The sequence below is a fragment of the Notolepis coatsorum genome, assembly GCF_963971535.1.
Source record: "Notolepis coatsorum genome assembly, chromosome: 10".
Classification (NCBI taxonomy): domain Eukaryota; kingdom Metazoa; phylum Chordata; class Actinopteri; order Aulopiformes; family Paralepididae; genus Notolepis; species Notolepis coatsorum.
Genome location: NC_140174.1, coordinates 123390782 through 123409924, shown reverse-complemented (window position 1 = coordinate 123409924; position 19143 = coordinate 123390782). Strand labels below are relative to the sequence as shown.

The 19143-nt window shown below is 50.3% G+C and overlaps 2 protein-coding genes across 2 annotated transcripts in view; both read right to left on the bottom strand.

The window, feature by feature from the left end:
* rgs7bpa (regulator of G protein signaling 7 binding protein a) overlaps nucleotides 1–9761 on the bottom strand; it is a gene marked incomplete at its 5' end in the record, with an annotated part of 109059 nt that extends 99298 nt beyond the window's left edge. The window contains 2 exons of the mRNA XM_084322614.1: nucleotides 7890–8056; nucleotides 9585–9761. Coding sequence (XP_084178740.1) covers nucleotides 7890–8056; nucleotides 9585–9761 — 344 coding nt within the window. The remainder of the gene's footprint in view (nucleotides 1–7889; nucleotides 8057–9584) is intronic.
* A 6229-nt stretch (nucleotides 9762–15990) lies between these two features.
* rnf180a (ring finger protein 180a) overlaps nucleotides 15991–19143 on the bottom strand; it is a gene marked incomplete at both ends in the record, with an annotated part of 73595 nt that continues 70442 nt past the window's right edge. Inside the window, one exon of the mRNA XM_084323171.1 lies at nucleotides 15991–16030. Coding sequence (XP_084179297.1) covers nucleotides 15991–16030 — 40 coding nt within the window. The remainder of the gene's footprint in view (nucleotides 16031–19143) is intronic.

The following is a 19143-nucleotide window of genomic DNA, read 5'->3' as shown; positions in this document are numbered from 1 at the left end:
AGGATTGGAACGAGCTGCCTATCCCCATCAAGCAGAGCTCCACAGCTTTAAGAGGAACAAGCTGCCTATCCCCATCAAGCAGAGCTCCACAGCTTCAAGAGGAATGAGCTGCCTATCCCCATCAAGCAGAGCTCCACAGCTTCAAGAGGAATGAGCTGCCTATCCCCATCAAGCAGAGCTCCACAGCTTCAAGAGGAACGAGCTGCCTATCCCCATCAAGCAGAGCTCCACAGCTTCAAGAGGAACGAGCTGCCTATCCCCATCAAGCAGAGCTCCACATCTTCAAGAGGAATGAGCTGCCTATCCCCATCAAGCATAGCTCCACAGCTTCAAGAGGAACGAGCTGCCTATCCCCATCAAGCAGAGCTCCACAGCTTCAAGAGGAACGAGCTGCCTATCCCCATCAAGCAGAGCTCCACAGCTTCAAGAGGAACGAGCTGCCTATCCCCATCAAGCAGAGCTCCACAGCTTCAAGAGGAACGAGCTGCCTATCCCCATCAAGCAGAACTCCACAGCTTCAAGAGGAACGAGCTGCCTATCCCCATCAAGCAGAGCTCCACAGCTTCAAGAGGAACGAGCTGCCTATCCCCATCAAGCAGAGCTCCACAGCTTCAAGAGGAACGAGCTGCCTATCCCCATCAAGCAGAGCTCCACAGCTTCAAGAGAAGTGGCACTGAAGTGGCTCATGGACAGAGTAGAGGAATAGCCCCCTATACTAAGAAGGGGATTCCAACTGTTTTTTTTGTTATTGTGTGATATACAATTTTAGCTAGGGTTGGGCATCGAGAACCAATGTTGCAATGTTATTTCAGCAGGTTTCAGTTTATTAAGTATTAAGTTAAGAGTTTCATGTACATATGTGCCTTTTCAGTTTTACAGTTAGTTATTGAAGTTACATAATTGAATACCCTAGTTACAGTACAGCAACCAAATTAAACTGTATCAAGTATAAATAAAGGATTTTTCAAATAATTTTTTTCTCCTGCGAAATAAGCTGTGACCTGTTTTGACCTGCACCTCAAATAATCGGAATCAAGAATAGTTTAGAACAGGAATCGAAATGGAGAATCGGAATCGGAATCGTTCAAATCCAAACGATGCCCAACCCTCATTTTAGCTATAGGTTAGTCTTCTAATGCTTTAAATGTATGTGTTTTGTGTCATTGTCGTGTTCGTTTTTGTTGTGGCCTAACATCCCTGGGACCATGATGGAAATAAGGGTCTTACTCTTTCTCATGTTATCCTTTGGATCCTTGTTGTGTGTTTTTAATCCATCAATAAATCAAATCAAATAAAAAAATATACCTGCATATAACCCTTCTATATATCTACTTATACACCTGCATATAACCCATATAAATCTGTATCATAGCATGTACAATAATGCTGTATATACTGTATATATTTATTCTTACCATATATCCACATCTGTCTGTACATACCTGCATAATCTTTACATATTTGTAGATATCTATATCTGTACATATCCCTTACCTACTCTTACTAGTTACGCTGCTGGCCAGTATGACTTACTACCACAGTCAGTCTTTATACCTGTATCACTATACATATTAATACTAGTATGATGATGGCGCGACCCCGGTCAGTCGCCTCTGGTTTAGCTCCGCGACGATTGTGCACACTTTTAGCTATTATGTTTGTTTTTTCTACTTTTTTTATTAAACCATCACTGGCGGGGACGTCATACAACCGCCAGACACTTATGGACCTAAACTCCGGACTCAAAGAGGAGTTTGGAGACACTTTATGCCTAGAATGGCCACCGGAGATCAGGCGGGACAACGAGGACAACAAGGACAAAGGAACCGGCAGGAAGAGACACAGAGGGAAACGTGGAGGAATAAGGCTGAGGTTAAAAAGATCTGCTTACCGCCCAGCAATTCCATCCATCTTTCTGGCGAATGCACGTTCGTTGGAGGGGAGAATGGACGATCTGAGAGCGAGGGTCCGTTTCCAACGTGAGGTGAGAGACGCTAACATCATGTGTTTTACGGAAACATGGCTTAAGCCAGCGACTCCGGACCACAGCGTCTCTCCCTCTGACTCCTTCACCGTCCTACGAGCGGATCGCACGGCAGCCTCCGGCAAGAGCGTCGGCGGGGGGGTCTGTCTCCTCACGAACAATGGTTGGGTTAATCCCAAAGAGGTGCATGTTCTCTCACGCTCATGCTCCCCAGACATGGAACATCTCTCAATTCTGTGCCGTCCGTTCCACCTCCCCCGAGAGTTTACTGCGGTCATCATGACCGCTGTATATATCCCTCCACAAGCGAACACCGTCAGGGCGCTGGCGGAGCTACACGATCATCTCAACAAACATCAAATTAAACATCCAGATGCAGCTGGTGATTTCAATCAGGCCAATTTGAAAAAAGTGATGCCGTCCTTTTTTCAACACATCGCCTGCTCCACTAGGGGAGGGAACACACTCGACCACTGCTATACCCCGTTCAGAGCCGGCTACAAGGCTGTAGCGGCTCCACCATTGACGAGGGCCACAAGCTCATCAGACCACGACTCCATTATACTCTATCCCGCATATAAACAAAGATCACGTGACGCCGTCGTGTCACGTGAGACAAAAAAATGGACCGACTAATCAGAGGCCACGCTTCGGGACGTGCTCGAGGACACGGACTGGAATATGTTTCAAGGAAGCGCCAGTGACGTCAGCGAGTTCGCGGACAGCGTTGTATGCTTCATAACAACACTCGCTGACAGTATTGTCCCCATGAAAAAGGTGCGGGTCTTCCCAAATCAGAAACCGTGGGTGGACAGTACTATCAGAGCAGCTCTGAACTCTCGCACCACCGTCTACAACCTGGGCAGAGAGTCAGGAAACATGGAGGAGTACAAGGCTACAGTCTATACTCTGCGCAAGGCTGTAAAACTTGCAAAACGGACATATGCTGATAAACTGGAGACACAAATGGCACAAAACGACACAAGAGGCTTATGGCGGGGACTGAGGACAATAACTGACTACAAAGTCAGCGCCCCCTCAATGGGGAGCGACGACGCCTCGCTCGCGGACAAACTGAACTCCTTCTACGCTCGGTTTGGTGTAGACAGTGGCGGCGCTAGCTCAACGGCTAGTGACGTCACTGGCGCGCCGGCTGTTGTGGAGGGGGGGGGGGCAACCGCGGGGGGGGCGGGGGGGCTCTCTCGTTGTCGGAACACAGTGTGAGAAGAGCATTTATGCAGGTGAACACCAGAAAAGCTGCTGGCCCAGATGGTATAACAGGACGCATACTTAAGTCCTGTGCCAACCAGCTAGCCCCTGTGTTCACCGCCATATTTAATCAATCCCTGGCGGAGTCAGTGGTCCCTGCCTGCTTCAAGATGTCTACCATCATCCCTGTACCAAAGAAACCCTCCCCAACATGTCTCAACGACTACAGACCGGTGGCACTCACCTCTGTGGCCATGAAATGTTTCGAGAGGCTGGTCAAGGATCACATTTGTGCCTCCCTCCCCAGTGATATGGACCCCATGCAATTTGCATACAGGCCAAACAGGTCCACTGACGATGCGGTCTCCCAGGTACTGCACAGCACCCTCTCTCACCTTGACCGACAGAAGGGGGGCTATGTGAGACTGTTGTTCATTGACTATAGCTCAGCGTTCAACACCATAGTCCCCACCAGACTGGTGGACAAGCTGATCGAGCTGGGTCTGAGCTCGCCCTGAGCGCCTGGATACTGGACTTTCTGAGCGAAAGGCCCCAGGCGGTCAGGGTGGGGGGTCAGACCTCCAACACCATCACCCTGAGCATCGGGTCCCCCCAGGGCTGTGTTCTGAGCCCCCTGCTGTACTCACTATACACACACGACTGTGTGGCCAAGTTCAGCTCCAACTCCATAGTGAAGTTTGCAGACGACACAGTGGTGGTGGGGCTGATCTCGGACAACAACGAGAAGGCCTACCGGGAGGAGGTTGAGGTACTGGAACACTGGTGCCAGGACAACTGCCTGCTCCTGAACATTGGTAAAACCAAGGAGCTGATCGTGGATTATAGGAGAGGACAGCAGGAGACACACACACCACTGAGGATAAACGGGGCTACCGTGGACAGGGTGAGCAGCTTTAAGTACCTGGGGGTCCACATCTCAGAGGATCTGACATGGTCAACACACATAGACTCAGTCGAAAAAAAGGCGAAGCAGCGCCTCTACCACCTGAGACAGTTAAGGAAGTTCAGAGTATCTGGGAAGATACTCCAGTCCTTCTACTCAGGAGCTGTAGAGAGCATCTTGACTAGAAACATCACTGCCTGGTATGGAAACAGCACGGCACAGGACAAGAAGGCCGTACAGAGAGTGGTGCGCTCAGCCGAGCGTACCACGGGTATTGCACTACCACCCCTGCAGGTTTTATACAACAAGATGTGCAAATCCAGAACCTGCAGAATAATGAAAGACCCACACCACCCCAACAACAGCCTGTTCATGCTGCTAAGGTCAGGCAGACGCCTGCGAACCCCAGCTACTAGGACAGAGAGGCTTTGGCTCAGCTTCTTCCCCCAGGCCATCAGAGCCTTGAACACTGAACTCTCCACACTCAAGCACACATGAGCACACACACGATACACACACTGTACACGCTCACACACTAGCAGCCACTTTAACATGAGCAAGCACACACTCATGCTGCACACGCCCACACTTATGGCCTCTAAGGAAAGGTCACTTTAAAAATAGTATAGTATAACCTGAGATTGTATAAAATAGCAATGTACAGAAAGACCCAGTGCCTCATCCGTAGCTAACAGTGTATGCACTACCACAGGACCTAGCATGTCCTCCATGCTCTGTAAATAACTTATGTACAAATACCGATATGCCCTACTATGTTACTGTTTATTGCACAATGTTGTTTTATTGGATTCCATTATATGTTGTTATTTCTGTATTGCACATTGTTGCGGGCAAGACCACCCGTATTTCATTGTATACTTGTATGCCGTGACAAATAAAACTCTTGACTTGACTTGACTTGACTAGTACAAATATGAAATGAAAATGGGGGACCCTGATGTAAACAAGACAAACGTCTTTCTCTCGTCTGCATCCCCTTAACAATTGTGTGTATTGAGCCGTACTGTATTGTACCCATTCTGCAATGTGTTAAATAAAGTTTTCATTCATTCATTCATTCATTCATTCATTCATTCATTCATTCATTCATTCATTCATTCATTCATTCATTCAAACTTTCATTACATCTTCTCTTTGGATCAAGTAACAAACTCAGCAAGACCAACTGCTTCTCAGTTACAGTGGGTGACAATATTGTCACAAGGAAAGATGAAATTACATACCTGGGTTCCATCCTAGAGGCAAATCTTTCCTGTGACAAAATGGCAACCAATGTAATAAAAAAGTACAACCAACGAACAAGATTCTTGTACCGGATCTCCTCTCTGGTAAACAATAATACCCTGAAGACTCTGGCAGGAGCACTCATTCAAGGGTACTACGACTATGCTTGCACCTCATGGTACCAAAACACCTCAAACAAGGCTACAAACATCACAAAACAAACTGGTCAGACTACTGCTTGACCTTACTCCTAGAACCCACCTCACCCCTGCCCATTTTGACAACCTAGGATGGCTTAGAGTAGATGACAGTGTACAGCAACTTGCAATGGGCCTGGTCTACAAGATACACTACACCACTAGGGTACCCATATACATGTCAAAATACTTCCCAAAGGTCAGTGAATACCACGACCGTTCCACAAATCACTTTCAACCCAGATTCGGCACAAACAAGGAACTAAACACGTTTAGCAATTATGCCACATCAATGTGGAACGCCCTACCCACAGCGGTAAAAAATTTGAATCCCTACCCACCTTCAAAACCGCTCTAAAAAAGCACCTACGGGAGGCTGCAATTCGAAACTGGCCCCTGTAAATGTCAACCCCCCCCCCCCCCCCCACCCAACCCCCTCCAATGTACAGTTTCTTCCCCCTCAAATGTATATACTCTCTTTTAGAAACTCTGTCTCTGAAACAGTACTGTATATTTGTATATCTTGTATGTCATAAATGTATAGATGTAACAGTACTGTCTATCTGTATATCTGTATGTCATAAATGTTACGATGAATTGAAAATGGGGGACCCTGATGTAAACAAGACGAAAGTCTTTCTCTGGTCTGCATCCCCTTAACAATTGTGTGTATTGAGCCGTACTGTATTGTACCCATTCTGCAATCTGTTAATAACGTTTTCAATCAATCAATCAATTAGCACTAATACTCAGTAGTACTCATTTATATATTGTATATACCCAGTTTAATCACTTGTACATTGTAAATGCACTATTGCACTTTACTGTGACATTTGCACTCTGGTTGGATGCCAAACTTATTTTCGTTGTACTGTATACTTGTGCTGTATTATGATGACATTGACAATACATTTGAATCTAATCCAATATAATATAACCTAAAACTCCTCCTTGTGGCCATTATAGTTAAAGGAAAACTCCAACATTTGGGGAAATTAGCTTATTTAACATCTTCCCTGGAGTTAGACAAGAAGATACATACCTTTTTTGTCTCTGTGCGTGCATTTAGCTTTGGGAACAGTAGCTCCGTTAGCGTAGCTTAGCTTAATCACTGGAAGTAGAGGGGTGCAATAGCCTGACGTTCCCTACAGAGTCCTACAGTCACCAAATACACTCCAAATACAACTCCAAAACTTTCCTGTAAACATGTTGTGACCTGTGTATTTACCACGTGGAGAAATAAAAAATAATTGAATTAGACAATTACGTTTTCTAAGCAGATATACTCGGAACAATTTTTTGCCTAAGCACTCGTCTCTGCGCGCAGTCAGTGATTTCTACATGAAGCCGTGTTTGTGGACATTCTCATTCATTCAAAGGATCCGAACCGATTGAAGTTTATGGATACCATGACTTAAAATCCTCTTACCTTGACGATTAAAAGCCTCCCCAATTTAGAAAACAGTAATCCAATGGCTGGTATTGATAATATAATACTAACTACTGCAAGAAGCTAACCGGAGCTAACACAGAACCGGACGGTCACTAAAGCAAATATAATGACTTCCTTTCTGGGGGTTTTCAAAATAAAAGAGCGACGTCTATAGCAGCGGAAAACGTTTATTTTGTACATTATCTAACGTTAACACGAACCTAAACTAACGTTACAACTAACCTAAACTAACGTTACAACTAACCTAAAGTTCTGTGTTAGCTCCGGTTAGCTTCTTGCAGTAGTTAGTATTATATTATCAATACCAGCCATTGGATTACTGTTTTCTAAATTGGGGAGGCTTTTAATCGTCAAGGTAAGAGGATTTTAAGTCATGGTATCCATAAACTTCAATCGGTTCGGATCCTTTGAATGAATGAGAATGTCCACAAACACGGCTTCACGTAGAAATCACTGACTGCGCGCAGAGACGAGTGCTTAGGCAAGTATATCTGCTTAGAAAACGTAATTGTCTAATTCAATTATTTTTTATTTCTCCACGTGGTAAATACACAGGTCACAACATGTTTACAGGAACGTTTTGGAGTTGTATTTGGAGTGTATTTGGTGACTGTAGGACTCTGTAGGGAAAAACAGAGACAAAACAGGTATGTATCTTCTTGTCTAACTCCAGGGAAGATGTTAAATAAGCAAATTTCCCGAAATGTTGGAGTTTTCCTTTAAAAGGCGGCTTTTACAATTCCAGCACCATGGACAGCGTCAGGGCCACAGGTTCAGGACCACACGGACAGGTTCAGGACCACAGGTTCAGGACCACACGGACAGGTTCAGGACCACAGGTTCAGGACCACACGGACAGGTTCAGGACCGCGGACAGCACCTTTGCCATGAACTCACCCCGATATCAGCGAGAGGTTCTGGTGCGCCGCCCTCGCCATCTCGCAGCCTTTGGTCCGAGTCCTGAGCATGTCAGCCCGTAGCGAGGGACAGTCCACCGTGATCTCGCCGATGGAGATGACCAGCTCCCGGTACAGGGCGACGAGCGTGTTAAACTCCTGGACAATCTGTGGGTGGAATGATGACGAGAAAACAGTCTTTTAATAACAGTTAAAGACAACTCACTCACGTATAGAAATGCAAGAGACAACAAGAGCATTGGGGGCCAGTGCAATAGTAGTATAGCTTTCGCTGGGGCCTATATGCTCTGTGTCAAGGACACAGACTTGCTGAGCAGAGCAGTCATGTATCTATAGAGCAGTTTATCAGATCCATTGATTCACATGGGGACAGGTATTCAGCCGCTGTAGCGACATGCACGATGCCATAGCAGAAGAATACGATTAACGGCAACCATTCTAAAGGATTATCAAGTTATGTCATAACTTGTGGGGTAATAAGACTATCAGGCCAGCAGACTATACAGCGTATGCTGAATGGATCAATTAGACAGAAGAAGGAAATTTGGGTTTGTACCAGAGGCCATTCAACTGCATGGTGAATGGCCACAGTACAAGGAAAGGTCAGTTTACTAACGTGCACCATTTGACCCCTTGATTTTAATATTTTTGACGAAAGTGCACTTTTTATACCGACCGAATCTATTTATTTATCTATTTATTTATTTATTGGACTGACAGATCAATTGTGTAGGGATCCCGTTCTGGCAGTGTCATGTCTTTTATGCTTTGAAGTGTCATGTATGTCTCTTGTCCCTGTTTTGTCCTGTTTTGTCTTGAATTGAATTATGTATTGACGATAAGCCATTATGCTAAGTTTGGCTGTTTGCAGAGCCCCCCCCCCCCCCCACCCGGATCCTTCGATTGGGACACTAGGTCTGGTTGGTTTTGTGCAACTCCACTGCACGCTACTGTCCTCCTCCATATGGACTCCGAGGTTCAATGACGTTCACTGATGTGTGAAAGACGAGAGAGAGAGAGGGAGAGAGAGAGAGAGAGAGAGAGAGAGAGAGAGAGAGAGAGAGAGAGAGAGAGAGAGAGAGAGAGAGAGAGAGAGAGAGAGAGAGAGAGAGAAAGAGAGAGAGAGAGAGAGAGAGAGAGAGAGAGAGAGAGAGAGAGAGAGAGAGAGTACATGCACGTCGTTTCTGCCAGCATCTGTCAAATCAGAGGCCATCTGCAGCCCGTCACATAAATCCCCCGTTACCGTATAGAGACCAACAACCCGGAGACCATCCCGTATAGCCTCGGCACAGCGGCACATTTCAACACTTCAAAATGCAAATCACACACAATCATTTAATAGGCGATATCAGAAACTATATAATCTATGATAGACTGTGCATACTGCAACACACGCACGGTATATTATATAAACGCACAATATGCTATTTATACCACGCATGCGAGATTGCGATCATGCACATCATCATGCACTATATAGTTTGTTGCAGTTTTTGAACATCTCTCGGCTGTGCACCACACACACACACACACACACACACACACACAGTGCATTCGCTCGTTCTACAGAACAAAGAAAAGGTGTGATGATGATAACGAGACCTCCTCACCGGAGACGACGGCGTGCACGGTGCAGGCGGGCGGGCGGCGTGCACGGTGTCGCAGAGAGACCTACCATTCTGCAGTCGGCCACGGCGCGCTGGGCTCTGCGGCTGCTCTCGGTGCTCTCCCGCCGCTCTGGCTCCCGGTCCCGGTAAGGAAGAGGCTTGCCGCCGCCGATCTGGAAGATGTTGTTCCCGGTGGCGGCGGATCTGGCGGGGCGGTTCTTGCGCCCATTCGGTGCAGAACTCATGCATACACGTCCACGATTAAAACAGCCTTAATACAGAACCGTCACCTCACCCTCCTCCTCCTCTCTCTCCTCGAAACTCCACCACAACCACCTCTGTATCCGTCTGTAATCGCCCCGTGTCCTAATCCTCTCCTCCTCCGTGCCCCGTTGTTGATCCGGTTAATTCGCCGTTGATTAAACCGCAGGCTGGTTTGAATACGTGATTGCCGCTATTGATCTCTTCCTGTTATGTTTCTGCTGCTGCGGTGGAAGCGGATCTGTTCGCAGGCTGCAGCCCTCAGCGCGCGCAGTACCGGAGGAGTACCGGAGGAGTACCGGAGGATGATGAGCGCTCCTCTCCGCACCGCCGCCTCGACTGCGAGTGTACTCCAGCGGCAGACGCGGCAGGCGCGGCGTGCGGCGCGCGGTGCAGCCCACACACGCACCCAACCGGGAGTCCAGCTATAGCTGAGGAGTCTCTTCTGACGCACCGGTGCCGTTAACCGGGAGGAGACAATAATCACACTCGCGGACATTCACCGAACGCGCGTTTCCATCAAGCGCCAACAAGACGCGTCTTGACAGCGCGATGCAGCCAAATGCGAAAACACTCCCTATGGTACAGTACACGAAAAGGCGTTACCAATGTCACCGGTAACGATTTTTATTTAAATAAAAAAAAAAAATTATTTACACCCCGTCCGTCTATTGACGAGAGAGACGCGATGCCAAAAGCTATTCCCGGTTATTTAATAAGATGCCGAATTTTGTTGCCAAGGTTCTTGGAGCGAGTGTCTCTATTACAGCACGGGCACACTGCTAACGAATGAATTTCACGCCCGGCTCCCTCGGAGATCGCGCGCCTGGTCAGGCAAACTGGACCTACGACTTGAGCGCGTGGAAGCGCACCGAGGAAGGCACATTTACATTGGGACAGCTGTAAATGCCTAGTCTATATGCAAAGTCAGTCATTTTAGAATGATGATCAGTGTGTTATTATTATTATTATTATTATTATTATTATTATTATTATTATTATTATTATTATTATTATTATTATTATTATTATTATTATTATTATTATTATGCAACATTGTAATAGTTATAGGTATAAACAAACATACAGACAAACATTCGAGGCGTTTATTTGCAGATACAGACACAGCTGGTTGAACAACATCTATATCTGTGGTAAGAATGCAGATATTCAATTGTATTTCTGTGACAATGCGCGTGGCGCACGCCTCCCGCGCCGCCTCAAATAGGATTGAAGCAAAAAGATAGCTTGCCGCTCGGGAGCCGCTCGGCCAGTGTGCCTACTATCGTCCGTCAACATGGGAGCGGAAGTGAAGAGGCAGCCGCCCGTCCGTCCGTCCGTGTTCATTCGTCAGCAGTGAGCCCGTGCCGTAACCTTGGTGCGCTGCTGGCCTGATGCGGCGCGCGCCCATAGGACAGGAATAAAATGCCGGCAGCGGCACAGACCCCCCCCCCCCCCCGCCCACCCCGTCGGCACAGACCCCCGCCCACCCCGTCGGCACAGAACCCCCCCCCCCGCCCCGTCGGCACAGACCCCCCCCCCCCCGCCCCGTCGGCACAGACTCCCACCCTGTCGGCACAGACCCCCGCCCGCCCCGTCGGCACAGACCCCCCCCCCCCCGCCCCGTCGGCACAGACCCCCCCCCCCCCGCCCCGTCGGCACAGACTCCCACCCTGTCGGCACAGACTCCCACCCTGTCGGCACAGACCCCCACCCTGTCGGCACAGACTCCCACCCTGTCGGCACAGACCCCCCCCGGCCCGTCAGCACAGACCCCCCCCGCCCCGTCGGCACAGACCCCCCCCCCCCCCCCCCCCGCCCCGTCGGCACAGACTCCCACCCCGTCGGCACGACCCCCCCCGGCCCGTCAGCACAGACCCCCCCCGCCCCGTCAGCACAGACCCCCGCCTGCCCCGTCAGCACAGACCCCCGCCTGCCCCGTCAGCACAGACCCCCCCCGGCCCGTCAGCACAGACCCCCGCCCGCCCCGTCGGCACACACAGAACCCCGCCCGCCCCGTGGGCAGGCACAGACCCCCGCCCCCCTGCCCCGTCGGCACAGACCCCTGCCCGCCCCGTCGGCAGGCACAGACCCCCGCCCCGAGCGCTATCCTACTGCAACTTATCGTCAATAGATTAAGCTATATGTAGCAGGGTGGATTATCCCTGCTTCGTGGGAACGGTGGCTGGCAGTCAGGAGGTAGCTGGACACAGTAGAACTCTGTCTGACTGCACCCTCGTCTTTGGGCCTGGGGCGTCGACTGGAGGCTGGTAGTGTGAGTGGATGGGGCCCGGGATTTACCAACCTGGTCTGGTACTCTGGTCTTCCTTCCCTGCCGCAGGGCGGTCAGCAGTACTCCCCAACACGCTCCCACTCCTCCCAGTTGCTCCTTAGACCCTCCCACACCTCGTGACTGAATTGTAATCAAATACTCTGAGTTCCCCCCGCAAGCAGTACCCTCCCTCAATGACCCTAGAAACCTTACAATGAAGAGGGAAAGGTGGAATAGGAAAGGGTTAATCATATATACGTTACCCACACCAAAAGAGTTAATGCTGGGCACAGGAATGGACACGCACACAGAACCCCATTCAAGTCTTTATGTTAATTATACTGTCAGTTACAATTATTTAATAGGAGTGGTCTACTGGACTGAAGTCCTACTATAGCTCCGGTGTGTACCTCAATACCTCATAAACACGTATATTATGCACCCACCTCTGAGTTAATATCAGGGATAATATACTTTACTGTGTTTGACTCATCACCCACGTCTGGGTCTGCACCCTGTATAATATCTCAACAGGCTTTAATTATAATGCACCAGGTCTGTAACTTCCCCACAGGGAAGGGTTAATTGAATGGGAAAATATTAATAAACACACATGTTATCACGCTCAAAGAAAAGGAAATAAAACAAATTACAATTACCCAAAACAAAAGCCCTATGCTAATGCCGGCATGTAATGTTTGGGGTCTGTAGTTAGCAACGTTAACTTCGCCCGCAGGCCGCACCACACTGTGTAACGTGCAATAGATCCTGGGCACCGAAGCCCTAATGTTACTCTACCAAAATGGCGGCCGCGCCGCTCCACCACCGTCCAGGTGGCAAGATGGCGTCGAACGCTCTCGTTGCAGGTGCTAGCAGGCGGAGCTGAGCAGAGAGGCAGTGTTGGCTGAGAGCGTGTGCTGGGCGATGCCGACCTCTGCTGGTCGGCGCACACTCCCGTGTTGCAGGCAGCCAGGTGCAGAGCTGATGCAGGACGCCGGTGAAGACAGCTGTTGACAGCCGGAGCAGACTGCTTGTAGGTCCACGCCCGTATCTGGCTCGCACACTATACCGGCACAGTAACTGCTATAACCCGACTACTGTGTACTCAGATATATTATTAGCCGCACGCTACCTATACCGCTCACTGTAACTATTATAACCCGATTGTTAGTGCCTGGCTCTGCACTAATTGTTCACACACTATCGCTGGTACTGCTAGGATATCGTGTCCACTAGCAAGTACCTCCTATCACCCGTGGCTATCTCACGGGGCTCTCCAGCTTCACTTCTTCAACGGGGCTATTCCAAAAGCACACGCCCGCCGTGGCTGCGACCGTTCACGGCCAAGTCCAAAGCCGAAGAGGTTCTCTTTCCGTCTCCCACTCCCATATATCACGTTCCATCTCTCTCCAACACTCTCTGTCTGCTACTGCCCCCTGCTGGTCCCGCCTGCCAGTCACACAAGGGGAGGATGGGGAATAGAGTAATGTCATTTATAAACCATCTTCCAGTGATAGAAGAAGGAGACGCCTGTGTCATTGTTCGTGCGAATATAAATGAAACCAATTCGAATGTCTTGGAGTACAAAGGGGAGGTAAAAGGCAAGTTATCTGAATAATAGACTATTTTCAGGTCGCTACATTTCCCCCCACTTTGAACTTGCTAAGTCCTCTGCAAGTTAACACAATAAAACACCAACCAACGCATGCATGAAAACGGTCCTTAGACCTGCAGGTGCACCACTCGTCTCATTCCCACACACCTTCGCACATGGTCCTGGAAACACAGAGCGAGTGGCTCACCTCTGTCATTCAGCTGGGGCCGGGTTCGCTCAACCCCCCTCGCGTCTGACTCCGTGTCAGATTCGTCCGTCTCTGTTGGCGGGTCCTCGGCCACGGCTTCGCCCTCCGAGGCCTCTGAGGGGCCCCTCGCGGCGCCCTCCTCGCCCCTGTCTCCGCCGTCTTCGCCGCCCTCCCCTGAGGGGACCAACTCTACCTCTCCTCCCTCATTCGGCGCTGCTTCAGCGATGACCCGCAGGACCCTGGGTGGGTTACACGCCCTAGGGTGCGGTTTTCGAGGGTAAACGAAGGCACCCCCCACGTCTGCTTCGGATGAGCTCCGCGCTCTCCTCGGGCTCCTTCGGGGAGCTCTCGTCCGTTCTTCCGGGTCGGAGGCCGGGAAGGAGCAGATCTTGCTCTGATCTCTCTACAAGGTCCTTTCGGGGCCCCCTCTTTCGGGACGAACCGTGAACACTGACGTCCTCTTGACGTTTCCATCGCCGCCCTCTGGGCCCGGCTTGTCGCCGGCCGGCGAGCGTCTGCGGCGGTAGTTGAAGTTGCGGCGTTAGCGGCGCCGACGAGGCCCCTGGTCCGGGCCGTCCTCGCCCCCTTGACCTCCTTCCGACCTGTTCTGTCTCTTGGGTACAGCCTCCGGTTCTGACCGCATCGGGATGCGCAGCCGGGCGCCAGCGCTTTCGTCTGGCCGGCCGCAGTGGTATCGAATCCTACGGCACACTACCACACCTCCCCCTCCAGATCATGGTCTGGCGGTCGCCAGGTCGGGCGACCCGCCTGCGGCTGTGTGGGTGGCGTCCTGTACTGGTGGGAGAGGGACCTCACCGCCCGGTGCTTCCGCCAGGCGTGATTCTTCCATCGCGCGGGGGCACTCGCGGGCGATATGGCCGGGCTGTTGACAGGTGTAGCAGATCAGCCTCCCATCCTCGCTCCGGCGGGGTAGTCTGCGCGGGGTAGAGGGCCCGTCTCCCCTCCGTCGGCTTCCGGCGAAGCCTCTCGGGGCCGTGTCTCGCTCCTGTTGAAACGCCTGGAAGAGCTGTTCCATGCGCGCGCCCAACCGCTCCTGGCCGGTGAAGAGCTGTCGGATGGATTCCTGGAGTGCGGCTATGTCCAGAGATGGCTCGTGTCTTTCCACGACGATGCCGCGTATCATGCCCCCGCCGGCACCCCTTGTGGGGGGCAGGACCATCTCCTCTTCGGACCAGTCTATCGCCGCCTGCAGCACCTGAGGAAACGGCCGCGTACCGTCCTCCCTCATGTACTTCCGCATTTCTCTCCTCAGGGCCTCGTCTCTGAGGCCCACCACAAACCGCTCCTGCAGCAGGGCGGTGGCGTCGGCGACCAGTGTAGGCGCCCGACGTCGTAGGCGACGGATCCTTTCCTGCAGGTCATAGGCGAACCGGCGTACGGTCTCGCCGGCGGCCTGTCTTCGGTCGAAGAACTCCCCCAGCCGAATGCTGACCAGGACCTTGTCCCCATAGGTTTCTTCGAGTATCTTGAACAAGGCTTCCGTGTCGGGGGCAGTTCCCTCCGTCAGGAAGCGTACCGTCTGCTTCGCCTCGCCTTTGAGGTGGAGCTGTACGACCTCCGCTTGCTCCTCCGCGGGCACTCGACTGGCACGGAGGTGGGTCCTCATTGCCTGGATCCAGTCCTCCACAGGCAGTTCCCCCCTCTCTTGTTCACCTCCAAATTCGCTGCACTTCCGCTCTCGTTGGACGTACACCACCGGGAGGGGCGCTGGAGGGAGCTGTTGGATCACGGCCGGTGCCAAGGCAAGCGGCGCTCGGCGTCCGGCCTGCTCCCGCTGTTCGTGCTGGGTCTTTTCCAGGGCCAGCGCCTGTCGGTCCAGGAGGCCGGCGTGTGTGTGGGTTCTGTTCGCCAGGGCCTCCACCTGTGCGGTCAGTTTCTCCATGCGTTCGGCCTCCTCTTTCTTTACCTCGGCGGCGGCGTCCTCACTGTCTCGTTGCTCCTTTAGGGCCGCCTGAGTGTAGCGCTTCTCTAGGAGTGCCTGGTTGATCAACTCCTTGATCGCTTCGGCCTGCTGCGTTAGCAGTGCCGCCTGAGTCTGACACTGCTCCTGCAGCTGCTCAAACTTCGCCGCCATCTCTTGCGCGGCGTGGGTCTCCTTCTTTGACATCGTGGGTCTCTCTACGGGTCTCGGTCAAGGGAGTAAGTTAGGATGTTGATCCTGTTCGGGACGCCAAATGTAGCAGGGTGGATTATCCCTGCTTCGTGGGAACGGTGGCTGGCAGTCAGGAGGTAGCTGGACACAGTAGAACTCTGTCTGACTGCACCCTCGTCTTTGGGCCTGGGGCGTCGACTGGAGGCTGGTAGTGTGAGTGGATGGGGCCCGGCATTTACCAACCTGGTCTGGTACTCTGGTCTTCCTTCCCTGCCACAGGGCGGTCAGCAGTACTCCCCAACACGCTCCCACTCCTCCCAGTTGCTCCTTAGACCCTCCCACACCTCGTGACTGAATTGTAATCAAATACTCTGAGTTCCCCCCGCAAGCAGTACCCTCCCTCAATGACCCTAGAAACCTTACAATGAAGAGGGAAAGGTGGAATAGGAAAGGGTTAATCATATATACGTTACCCACACCAAAAGAGTTAATGCTGGGCACAGGAATGGACACGCACACAGAACCCCATTCAAGTCTTTATGTTAATTATACTGTCAGTTACAATTATTTAATAGGAGTGGTCTACTGGACTGAAGTCCTACTATAGCTCCGGTGTGTACCTCAATACCTCATAAACATGTATATTATGCACCCACCTCTGAGTTAATATCAGGGATAATATACTTTACTGTGTTTGACTCATCACCCACGTCTGGGTCTGCACCCTGTATAATATCTCAACAGGCTTTAATTATAATGCACTAGGTCTGTAACTTCCCCACAGGGAAGGGTTAATTGAATGGGAAAATATTAATAAACACACATGTTATCACGCTCAAAGAAAAGGAAATAAAACAAAAGTGTGGACCCACAATTACCCAAAACAAAAGCCCTATGCTAATGCCGGCATGTAATGTTTGGGGTCTGTAGTTAGCAACGTTAACTTCGCCCGCAGGCCGCACCACACTGTGTAACGTGCAATAGATCCTGGGCACCAAAGCCCTAATGTTACTCTACCAAAATGGCGGCCGCGCCGCTCCACCACCGTCCAGGTGGCAAGATGGCGTCGAGCGCTCTCGTTGCAGGTGCTAGCAGGCGGAGCTGAGCAGAGAGGCAGTGTTGGCTGAGAGCGTGTGCTGGGCGATGCCGACCTCTGCTGGTCGGCGCACACTCCCGTGTTGCAGGCAGCCAGGTGCAGAGCTGATGCAGGACGCCGGTGAAGACAGCTGTTGACAGCCGGAGCAGACTGCTTGTAGGTCCACGCCCGTATCTGGCTCGCACACTATACCGGCACAGTAACTGCTATAACCCGACTACTGTGTACTCAGATATATTATTAGCCGCACGCTACCTATACCGCTCACTGTAACTATTATAATGTTCACACACTATCGCTGGTACTGCTAGGATATCGTGTCCACTAGCAAGTACCTCCTATCACCCGTGGCTATCTCACGGGGCTCTCCAGCTTCACTTCTTCAACGGGGCTATTCCAAAAGCACACGCCCGCCGTGGCTGCGACCGTTCACGGCCAAGTCCAAAGCCGAAGAGGTTCTCTGTCCGTCTCCCACTCCCATATATCACGTTCCATCTCTCTCCAACACTCTCTGTCTGCTACTGCCCCCTGCTGGTCCCGCCTGCCAGTCACACAAGGGGAGGATGGGGAATAGAGTAATGTCATTTATAAACCATCTTCCAGTGATAGAAGAAGGAGACGCCTGTGTCATTGTTCGTGCGAATATAAATGAAACCAATTCGAATGTCTTGGAGTACAAAGGGGAGGTAAAAGGCAAGTTAGCACATCTGAATAATAGACTATTTTCAGGTCGCTACATATAGACACAGGAGCAAGTCGCTCTAAGCACATAGGTGTAGTTTTAGGGGGGGGGGGTGCAGCCCTAGGGGACATGTCCCCCTCAATATTGAGAAGATGTAAATGTGTCCCCCTAAAATAATATACCTAATATGAAAGACAACCCCCTGCCCAAAAGAGGTAAAAGGAAATAAGGGGGGTCAAAACATTTATATATCCTACCTGTTAACGTCTGTAGTGTGATAGCAAAGGGTTAACCTTCTGTAGTGTGGTAGTGAAAGGGTTAAAGTCCCCAAACAGCTATCAGGATCCTATTTGATTCAGCATATTTGTGTTTTCTGTAAAAACAGGAAGATAGGGAGGGATATTGATTGACATTTACAGTAGTCCATATAGCACTGTGTTACGGTCGACCCATCAGCTAACAAGCCAACTTTAGCAATGTTACACAATGTTAAAAGCTAATGGTGAACATTGGTTTCATTAAAGGTGGTAATCTTTTGTTAAAATCAGTGTTAAGTTGCCCTACATTCTGCCTACCTTCTTGTCTGACTCTGTACTGTAATGTTGTGGGAAAAAAGTCAGCACACCGTCTGCAGTGTTCCCAAGTTTAATATACTTGAACACAACGTTTCGGCCTGTGGCCTTTCTCAAGTGTCCACTCTGATTCTGTACTGCACACACAGAGAAGGTATACCTATCTTCACGTCTGACTCTGGGGAAGGCGACAAATAAGCAAACAGTTCCTTTATCAGCACTTGAATGTTCCATCATTTAATATCATTTCTGTATTTAATTTCACACTGTTCTACAAGAATTCCACCATCTGGATCCTATGGCGGTTGTTAGTGGCGACTGTCTGGACCTTTCCTTGGTTCACACAATCACAAAGGGAAAGCATATGGTAGAGATTCTCAATCACAAAGGGAAAGCATATGGTAGAGATTCTCAATCACAAAGGGAAAGCATATGGTAGAGATTCTCAATCACAAAGGGAAAGCATATGGTAGAGATTCTCAATCACAAAGGGAAAGCATATTATGGTAGAGATTCTCAATCACAAAGGGAAAGCATGTGGTAGAGATTCTCAATAAATGAGGAGTCCATTGTGCGCACGGTGAGTGCTCTTTCCAACCAGCCATGCATTACTATTTCATTGTACATGCAAAGGAAGTCTCAGAAAATCTATTTATAAGAGTGCTTCAACACACGCACATATGCATGCAAACATGCAGGCACGCACACACACACGCACACAGAGGAGCGCTTCAGTGTTTTCTTTGTATCTCCACTATAAACTTAGGAAGGATAGAATTGCCAACGTTCTCTGTTATTCCAAAGTGCATGCAGTCCAGTATCCAGATCC